Source organism: Manis javanica, chromosome 1, assembly GCF_040802235.1.
Source record: "Manis javanica isolate MJ-LG chromosome 1, MJ_LKY, whole genome shotgun sequence".
Classification (NCBI taxonomy): Eukaryota; Metazoa; Chordata; class Mammalia; order Pholidota; family Manidae; genus Manis; species Manis javanica.
The window spans coordinates 198354474-198365408 of record NC_133156.1 but is presented as its reverse complement, the minus strand read 5'-3'; the positions used below and the strand labels follow the sequence as shown (position 1 = coordinate 198365408).

The window sequence follows — 10935 nt, the reverse complement described above, 5'->3', positions numbered from 1 at the left end:
TACTGTCCAGATTCACTGCAAGCTAGGATTTTAAATGCAAATTGGGTTCCACCAACTAAATGCATGGTACAAATTTTTCTTCAACAGTGTTTTGGTGTTCAACCCCTTGCTTTGGAGGTATCAAGAGGGTTAGTTGTGGAGGTAGTGGCAAGAGCTGCAACTTCCTGATCTTTGGATGTTTACTTCAAAAGGGTGTCCTTGACATCAAAAGTTCATAGAGACCTGACTCCCTCCCTTCTTGGTTGCAGCAGAAGTAGTAGCTCTCCTGACTAGTCAGACAGTGTTTATTGTGGAATCTTTCCTGGAGGCCCAACATAGAGTCCTGGCCTTCAAATTATTTAGTAGACATGTAATTTCCTATATTTAATCCTTTTCTGCTTAAATTGATGTTTTCTGACTCTTAAAACCAAACCTTGATAGATAAGCCAAGAATTCTGAAATTCTGTATCTTCATCCAGATTAATCTCATTTTAAAGAAGATTTTGAAATGTTTAGTCAGGACTTTTCCCACTGCGTGAGAAACTTAGTTTAGTAAATAATCTTTGGAGTGAATTATCCTTGGTTCATCTGAGCATATATATAAATATACGCACACTACAAAATGTGGTCAAAGAAGTTATTTAATCTCTTAAGGAAAAGAACTTGTCTCTGAGGTTCAACATATTGCTATCCATCATACAATAATGACTGCTATTCTCTGATGGTTTTTAAGTGATTATACAGGAAACTCATAGTTTGTAATCTGATGTTCAGAAATGTCAGGGTTTTCAATATTTTTATTTTCTAAACATAATTTTAAAATAACATTAAAAACATCAGAAATACAAATCTGGCCTAATGATTAACATTAGAGTAATAATAAAATGTTTGAAATACATCACATACTTTGCATCACAGTAAGGCATCAAGAGAACTAATTAATGTGCCCTGCTAATTAGTAATATTCAACTGAATTCTCACTACTTTTAGTTCTCATTTTAGCCCTTGTGAAAAGTTACATGTATCTGTATCTATATGGATCTATATATGAATCAATCTCCATATAGATACAGATACATATAACTTACTAAAAGGCAAGTTAAATATATCTATATCTCTATGTAGATACAGATATGGAAGAGGACTAAGAATCTAGCCCACTATGCATTTTATGCAAGTTAAATCAGTAATTTCTTGATGAGCATAGAGAGACTGAAAACCTCACATGCACATCCTTAGTTTTCTTTATGCTATAATTTTTACTTCCCAAAGATTGGTTATCTCAAACTCAAAGGTCACAAAGGAAATCTGTCATTGAAAATTTTTTACAAGTAGAAATTACTTACTAAAAAATCTTTTATTGACCCACATTTGAAATGCCTGGCCAAAAAAGAGATTCATACTTTAAAAAGTGTGAAATACCTTCTTGATTAATGTTATTAATTATAAAGCTATTTCATTCTGAATTTACACAAAAATCTAATTCCTAATTTGCCACAATTCTTCCAATGATCTTGGTAGAGGATATTAGATTTCTTAATTCTTTGTTAAAAAGAGGTAATATACTAACCTATCTATGGGAAGTATTAATAAATGAAAACAGTATTGTATTAAAAAATATAAAAGCACAATTGAAATAGGTCACAGTTCAAAAATAGCATTCAATTACAAAAAAAATGTGAGGAAGTGGACATTTTCTCCTCCATTATAAAATTTAATAGCAAAAATAAAGGAAGAAATGAGGGAAGGAGGGAAGGAGAAAGTACTTAAAGGGGAATTAAAAAAAAAAAAAAAGCCCTTACACTTAAACCTCAGAAGTAGAAATGACTGGTTGATACTGGAAGGTACGAACTGTTAGATGAGGCTCAGCAGGGTTCTAGCTGAGTATCTATTCTGTTTTCTCCATGACTCTCATGACCTCCATATTTGGGAGCAGCCTGAGAGAGGGCGCTACAAATTGAATACCTTTCATCCAAAGGAACAAAATGCCCTTTAAACTGCAATAACAGTTCTTGAATATAACAATTTTATAAAGATAGGTTTTATATCTTGATGCTCATCTTGTATCCACCAATCATAGATTCAAAATTATAGCAATTCAAATGCTACCTGTATAATGAAAATATTTTTACATAAAACTGTCAGTTTATAATTGTTGCGCTAGGAATCACAGAATATATAATAAAAGTAGTTTTAGATATAGCAATACTTACTCTACTTTTCCTTATTGTCCATTTCCAGTTTAAATTAATGGAAGAGAAATACAATTAGTTTGAAAATAGATTATCTTAATTTTTCTACCATAGTAATATGTAAACAAATATTTTAAAAAATTCTAAATGGTTACCTGTATACTCTTTGTCAGGTTGTTACTAAACCATCCTCATACAGAAGTAAAGCCTAAATCAAAACATTCCCATTTTCATCCTCTGCCTTCTTAAGCAATAATAAGGATCATCTAACACACAAGCACAGCCTGGATGGCTTCTCACATAACACCTTGACTGAGATGACCACAGTCAGTGCTTACTCTCCCATGAACAGCATACCTCTACCACTACAGACACAGTCCTCTTCACTAGGGTTCTTGAGTAAGATTGTTCTGAAATAAAGTAATTCATTTTTAGCAAGCAAAAACATCTTTCTTTGTAAAAGAATGATATATCTAATCAATTTACACAAAATAATGTCTGTAATAAGAAATGGTAATAATCATAAAACTGTATTACTGGTTGACTGTCTTATGAAAGGAAAGTACCTAGTGCCTAGTGATATTTATAGATAACATATTTCTGATAATCTGCTTTAATAATGTTTATTCAAATAGGCCTGCTACCAAAAACATGTATTGTTTCAATCCTTCAAAGAATCAAAATTTGTAATTCAATTAATGAAAAGAACCCCTCAGTGAAGATACCTTCACATTCTTTAAAGAATACAGCCCCTTTATACTTTGAAGATGTACAACACTGACTCAAATGATCATAATGATCATGATGATATAATAATGATCATAATCAAATGATCATAAGTGTTCATTCTCTAACACAGTAGCATAATTATTCTTGGCATCTATTTAAATGTTTAATACCAGAGATTGGCACACAGGTCAGGGTAAAAATCTAAGTGATAAATTTTTACATCCAATCTTACAATGTCAAGAAACCACAAAATGAATCAATAGATGCTAATACTTCAGATAAAAGAAAATCGTAAGTGCCAACTGTTAAGCTGATTCTTTAAGTTTTGATTACCAATGGTCTTACAAAAGTGAAAAAAAATCAAGATCTATTAGTATCGGAAACAAAAATGTGAACAAAAGATTCTCCAGCCTCCACAATTCTAAACAGAGGGGACTGGAATGTGCTTGGCTGAAGTGCTATCATATTCTTGCACTACATCATTAGTGGTATGATAATGCATGGCAATATATGAATTGGCAAATCCAAAAGAGTTTACTGGCTGTAAGTTATGTGGGAGGCTCTCTTCCCGGGATGGACTGCTGTTATAGATGCTGTAGTACGGTTCAATCCGAGTGTTGATGGGAGTTGAGCTGCTCTGACCACAGTGTTGATATCCAGCAGAGATCCTGGGACTGACCACACTTTCCTTTGAATGACTTGGCCCACAAGCCTGGTCCACAAATTTCTTCTGGGGCTTTGGAGACAACATGTAGACAGAGTTTGTTTCATGATGGGAGGACTTGTTTCTGTTGACTTCGAGGTTCCCTTTTCCAATGGCTCGAAGTCGAGTCTTCTGTTTGCAGCAGAAAAAACCCAGACTTATGTACTGGAGGCACCAGAGCACTTTCCTTCTCAACCCTGCGCTGTTCCGAGAATATATAAAAGGGTTTAATCCTGACTTGAAAAATATCAGGGTAAATCCAAACAGTTCAAACTGGTAAAGGATGAAGCTCCCACTGCTGGACAGAACCACCTGCACCAAGGAAATCCCCATGGGAAGACAGCACACCAGAACCGACAGCACGATGACCACACAGGTGACCACTGCTTTGGAATCCTTAGCTGTGGAGAGATTGACAGCTGACACCAGCTGCAGCCGGCTGGCTGCAGGGGTTGGTAGCTGCTTGAGACTCTTGGTGTATCCATGGATCTGAACATGCTGCAGTTTGTTGTAATTCTGGTTCCTGTACAGAGCCGGCATGGTACACTGGATGGGGTCTCCACCTCCCTTCACAGGGACTCCCATGAAAGGCTGTGGTCTGGAAGCATCAACTGTGATTACAGAGGGGCACTTTCTGACTTGAACATTTTTTCGCAGGGTCTGAGCAATCATGATATAAGAGACAGATACCACAGCAACACAAAAGGTGAAGTCGACCACATAGAGGGACAGGATGGCTTTCCCTTCTTCAGCAATAAGACTGGACATGGGAAGGCAGAGGCGGGACTTGCTGGTTTTCAGGGTGGCCAAGGTGGCCAGAGTGAAACTGGCGGCCCATAGAAGCAGAGTTAGAAGTAAGGTACAGGGAAAGGAGGCCGTGCGATTAGGCTGCTTCCCCAATACCATGCGGAGCCGGTGCAGGGCAATCACGGCCACTGTCTTGAGGGACATGATGATGAAACCTGAGCTAGTGAGATGGAAGGCGAAGCAGAAAGCATCGGGTATGCTACTGGCTGAGCCGAAAAACAAAACAAAGGTGAACATGGGGGCTGTCACTCCACAGATGAAAAGGTCACAGAAGGACAAGTTCAGGATCATGAAATCAAAGTTGGTTCTGAATTTCCTGAAGGCGGGATCAAAGAAGGACAAGAAGACGATGACGTTGCCATAAGAGCCCAGGCAGAAGATAATGGTGAGTAGAAAAGTACAGGTTACCAAGGTGGCTGTATGGATGAGGTCCTGCAGGTCCTCCTGGAGCGCAGAGCTGTTTTCTCCCCGGGAGTGAGGCACATGCAGCAGGGTGGCGTTGGGCGCACCCTGCAGGCGGTCCGTTGAGTTCATCTTCAGAGAGAAGTGCCTCTTCCTTCTGCGGGGAGTCAGGGCCTCAACTTACAGATGAGCAGTATGTGACAAAAGAGGCCCAAGGCAGAAAAGCCTGCACACAAAAATGCATACCAGAAACAGATAGGATTTAATGTAGAAAGTAGAGTGATTTCATGAACTTTTTTTTAGAAAAGCACCAGAATTTTTCAGCTCTGACCCAGTGCATAGAAAGCATTTCTCCTTTCAAAGACCAACAGAGAGAAGACACAAATATCTCAAAATACATTCACCCAGCTAATTTGAGGTTTTGTGACACAGTAGTTTTCAAACCAGTTTTGGCATCACCTGGAGGGCAGTTAAAAAAAAAAATTATTCCTGGGCCTCACCCCTTGAGATTCTGATCAAAGGGTGTGCAGATATTACTTCTATAAAATGCTCATGCCAGACAATGGAGATGCAAAAACCTAGAGACCACAATTTAGATGGAGGAGATCAACCTAACTATGTAATTACAGTCTAATGTGGTCATGCAGATGATAGCAGGTTGGCACGGAAGTGAGAAGGGGAACCTAATCCAATCCAGGGTGGAAGCTGAAGGGAGTCTTGGAGGAGCTAGGTAGGTAGTGAGGAAGAGTGAAAGGTGAGGGCAGGGGGACAGACAGGTTGGGCGAAAGGGGGCAGCAGGACTTTGCAGCAGAAGGACTGACAGCATGTACTTGAAATATGAGCAGGAGGGTATTGCTGAAGTACACTGGGCCCATTATACAACTCCCACAAATCATTAACAGAGCCTATTTCCTTCCCTAGGGAGAATCCTTATATTCCATTATTTATAATTTCTTCTCCCTGCTTATGATTTCTTGACAAAAATTTTGGAAAAGACTTTGTGTAGGCCACATTTGAGAGGGACAAGTGAAAGTAATGAAGGGTGTCAAAATTATGTTTTGAGATTCACATGGTGCAAAGCACCACTTTGCAAACTCTAAACTGCTATATAAATCTAAGTTATTATTATTCCAACAGTGACATCCTCACAGTGAGGCAGGAGACACACACCCATTTATGCATTCATTCACTAAATTTACATTTATTATGTACATACTCTATGCCAGCTCTATGCAAGATACTGTGGGTACAAAGATGAGTAAGACACAGCCTCTACTTTAAAAAAATAACTTCTTTTCTTGCTCCTTTATTTTCTTAACCTTTTTTTTTTCTATTCTGCAGTGAGATTTAAAGTACACTCATACAGATATTCCATTGTTCCAAATCCCAAAGCCCTGTGTGGTCTGGCTCCCAAAGACGCTTCCACTGGGACAGCTTAAGTTGTTCCTTGGAGACTGGTACAATGTTCTTGACAACGAAAAAGCACTTGCTTTAATTCAGCATTTCAGGAGTAACCACTGGCATTGGGCAAGTCCGGGGTGTTGACATTCAGAATATTTAACTACCAGTTCAAATTGGGTCCCAGAAGCCTGTGCCAGGGTTTACACCTTTAGTTGCTGGATCATGGGGTAGAGGAGTGGGCCAAGTCAGTGAGGAACTCATTCCTGGGGGCTCCACAAGCAGCAGCTATGGACCCCTACACTAACCCAATACAGAAGTCTCAGCATTCAATAACAGGTGTGGCTGTGCCAGTATCGGACAGATTTCAGTCCTGGGGCAATCCATATAATGAACTAGTGTTCCTTATGAAAAAAGATAACTTCTTCTAATTCTCAATGATCAAATAGTGCAGATCATGAAAGTATGACAAATTTGTTCACTGTGAAATGAGGTGAACTTTTCTGTACTTTTCTTATAAAAGTTCTGTGAGAAAGAGACAAATCTAAATCCTGACCTTTGATTTCTTGATTAGCATTTAAAAATAATAATAATGGATAGCTTACTGTTTTCACTTATATCATGTGTCTGTTTCTGAACCCTTTATAATGCCTATGCAGTGGAAAAGACAAGTTTTTACTGTTTGCTTGTTTTTTAATTGGATGTCTGGCTTAACTGATGAAAAGAGAAGTAGAAAAGAAAGCCCACTTTGAGGAGGCAGGAAGAGCAGAGAGATGGTACTATCTTACACACACATGCATACACACACACACACACACACACACACACACACACACAGGGTTTCTCTTTGTAAATAGGGAAATGAACAGGGTAAGAGGGAAGCAGGAATTAGAAGGATAAGAGCCTGGAATGAGGATTGTAAGAGAAATATCAAATAAGCCAATGATAATGAAGAAATCCTGTAATGGAAGCTATGAAGACCCCAGGCCAAAGAGATATTTGGAAAGGGAGTTGTCAGGGGAAAATGGGATGATGAGCCACTAACATTAGTCAACAATAAGACACAGGAAGAAGAAAGATTTAGAGAACTTGAGGGGCAATATTGACTTTCTGTACAATTATAATTTTTCAGCAAATTAAAATTTTCCAATAGCTTCAAAAAAGAGTTCTAGGTCAGGAGTATAATTTTCAGTAATATCATTAGTCTGTTGACTTTATTAAGAGCTTATGATAGTGTATTTATTGACAGCTTGCTATAGTATAACTTATCTCCATTTTACAGATAAGGAAACTGAGTCAGAGACAGAACATCTAACTTAAAGTGGTAGAGCATGGATTTGAACCTAAGCAGTTACTCTATAAAGCCAGCACTCTCCACCATTAAGCTAAATAGAACAAAGTGATCAAGGGAGGGATCCCCAGGTACATTTATTGGGTGATTATCATGTGCCAGATACTTATACTAGAAGCTTTACTTAAGGTATCAAACTTGTTTCATTCTCAATACATTATAATCCTACGAAGTAGGTATTACAATCCCTTCCCAACACAAAGTTCCTGAAACCCAAAATTTGAATACACACACATAAACATACTTCAGTGTACCTTCTACACATGGCTGATAATTATGGTTCTGGTATAAAGTAAATATATTACACCTACTGGGATAATCAGGGAAAAAGGAAAGGAATAAGAGACTGCAAAGAGAAAAGGGAAGAAAAACAGAAGATGGAATAAAAGTAAAGGACTTGGCAGAGAAATTTCAGGAACAATAAAGGAAATGGAAGGAAAGTAAACCCAGGTCTTAGTACTAATTTCTGGGACTTTAAAAAAGAGGGGGTGGAGACTACAATTTGGAACAAAATTATGATGGCAGAACTACAAAACTCAGTGATTTGGGGAGAGGGTTAATGAATACCTATTGCGACTCCTAAATAGTTAATTAAGGTTACCAAACTTCTTTTCAAAACAAGCATACAAGACACTTTTTATCTTTGGGACCATCAATAGGTTCTTGAAGAAGATGAGACTAAAGCCATAAAATCAAGTTGGAACACCAATTTTGGGCAGGCATATTAGCACAATAAGATGGAATGAATTCCTATCACATGCATCGTTACAAGTGAGGAGGGATCCTAAAGTAACTAGTAAGCAAAAAATAGATAAAAATTTATTGTACAGTGTCAATGATTTCTCATTAGTATGTGTGACAAGCGTCTGATAATGTAGTGTGCTGCCTTAATGTTTTAGTACATATTAAATAAAACATTTTATATGAGCTTTCACAAATCAACTCATGACCTGGATTCTTCTAACTCATTTTTTCTCATAATGTCTTAAATGTCTCGAGGACAGTCAATTTCTCATGATGCCTTAATTTTGACAGAGAGCAAGGTTCTGTATTATTATTCCTACTGTATTTGTATTGCTCAGAACGTCAGGGAAGTTACATGACTTGCCCAAGGTCACTAAGATTCAGGCCAGATTTATCTGACTGCAGAGCCCATGCTCTTTCTCCCCAGGTGAACCACCCCTTGATGCTGGGAGCAGCTGACGGTGGGGTAGGGTCAGTGTGTGAGAGGCAGGGGCCGTGGGGCGCCCGCATCTGGGGATGGAGTGTTGGACTCGGGGAAAGACGGTCGACCGGCAGGGCGCTGGCAACGGGCAGGAGCTCCCCGGGGTGGCGAAGGTTCTGTGAACGGCCTAGGTCGAGCCTGGGACGCTTGTCAAAGATCCGGCAGAGGGTTGGTGGGGTGAGGAGGGCTCAGCCAGGGCAAGTCCGGCGGGGGGAGGGTTCCACGACCGGGCAGATGGCCTCCCCGCAGGCCGCGCCGTAAGCGCAGGTGCGCTGCAACCGGGCCTGAACCGGCGCAGCCGTGCTCCTCGCGAAGCCGCCGCCTCACGAGCCCGGCCACCCCGTTCCCGCGGTGCCGCCCTCCTCCAGGGCCTGCGGCCTCTCACCTGCCTGGTGGCCACAGCACCGCCCCCTCCTCCACCTCGCAGCCGAGACCCAGCTCCGTCCGCCGCCCGGGGCGACGCAGGGTTGGACGCACCATCGCCAGCGCCTTCGCCGCCTCCGCGCATCCCGGGAGCCGCGGCCAGCCGGGGGCGCGGAGGCGCAGTCACGGAGACGCGGAGGGCGCCGCCTCCTGCGCCGGACACTCGGGGCTCGGCGCCCCGCCTGCCTCGCGCCGTCGCCGCCTCGCGGGCCTCCTCGTGCCCTGGCGCGCGGCCGCTCCCGCCGCCCGACCTGCGTCAGGCTCGCGGCGCCGAAGTCTGGGCTCCCTGAGGTAGGCAAGAGCCGGCCTATGGAGTTAGGGGGGGCAAGCGGCTGGGTGGAAAGGAGGTCAGGCGGGGGCACCGGAGGCGGAGACCGCGGGATGGGGGGGGCGCAGCTCCACCGGGACCTCTCCGCGGGGGCTTCCCGCCGGCGCGCGCCCACCTGCCCACCTCCCCACCCCCGCGCCTTCGCGCCGGCCTGCCCAGCGCCCCTCCAGGCTGCATACTTTCTCCTAGATAAATTGCAGTCATGGTCCAGTTTGGTGGTTTGAGACATAGAATCTGTGTATCAAGTAATTTTAACAGAATTTAAATCAAACTGACTTTAACTTAATGTACAATAGAAGAACCACATTTTTTTTTCTTTTCTCAGTTCTCTGAAAATATTATTGGACTTACTGGGGAAACTCGGCAAGGGGAGTAACTACTAGGAAACAAATGCAAAGTAAAAGGAACTACCCAGGCAAGTAAAATAACCAAGCCAAGAAATCATGGACATTATTTAGTGCTATGTTAAATGTAAAAAAAAATCTTGAAAAGCAGTGATGCTATGTATGCTGCTAGGCTAATTTTAGTAACCAATAACACAAAACAAAAAACTATCACCCTCATTCTTAAGTCCACAACAGAAATAATGAACGCATAAAACGGCTTTAATTTTAGTCTCAGAGCCATCAAGTAATTTTACCAGTTTAAACTTTACAAGTTTAAATAGCAAACTTACCTGTTTGCTATTCGGGGTACAAAATAAGGCCAGTTAAACTCTCACTCCTTTATTGTAGGAACCTGGGTAGGTTGGATCTTAACTACTTTCCTTACTTTCTCGGGGTACTTATTTAAATATAATTACAGAAGGGTATTTGAATGCCCTTTCCATCACCCTAGTGCCAGAAAACCAGAAAATTCTGTTGAAGTGAAATACTTAGACTATTCTGAAATCCCTGTTTTGACTAATAGTTTACTTTTAAAATAGAACAGTTTGGTACCAACAAGTACCAAATAATTTTATTTATGCATATAACTTATCTTTCCCATTTACCAGTGCTTTCATCAAGAGAAAAACAAGCAGATAATAATCCAGGAGTTCCCTATGCTATCACAATTGCTCAGATACAACTTCAAGGAAATTTTCCAGTTAATTCCCACCTGGTACTCCACTCCCCAACCACTTGCCATACGGCAGTTCTAATCTATGTTGTAAATAATGGTGACCCTGGGCCCTAAAAATAATGAAAAAGAAGACCCATTAGTATTTAGAGTGGAGTTAGCATGTAGAGTGGAAACTAACCAAAGTTGTATCCCTCTCCATATGAATTAACTACTGGATAAATCACCAGCTCATTTCCAGGCGTTCAGCCACATGACAGGAGGAGTTTACAATGGGTTTGGGCTGGAATACGACAATCAAACTTACATATATGGGGGAAATTACACTGAAAACACACA

General features: G+C 41.0%; 1 protein-coding gene across 1 annotated transcript; it reads right to left on the bottom strand.

Moving 5' to 3' along the window:
• Positions 1 to 602: 602 nt before the first annotated feature.
• On the bottom strand, positions 603 to 9358 carry GPR75 (G protein-coupled receptor 75). Its single transcript, XM_017667696.3, has 2 exons — positions 9172 to 9358; positions 603 to 5038 (listed from the first exon to the last, which is right to left on the bottom strand). The coding sequence occupies exon 2, from the start codon at positions 4942 to 4944 to the stop codon at positions 3322 to 3324; it is 1623 nt and encodes a 540-aa protein (XP_017523185.1). The 5' UTR covers positions 4945 to 5038; positions 9172 to 9358; the 3' UTR covers positions 603 to 3321.
• Between the last annotated feature and the right edge of the window lie 1577 nt (positions 9359 to 10935).

What these genes read in the sequence shown, in the direction of transcription:
- GPR75 (XM_017667696.3), bottom strand. Translation starts at nt 4,944, where the DNA reads ATGAACTCAACGGACCGCCTGCAGGGTGCGCCCAACGCCACCCTGCTG.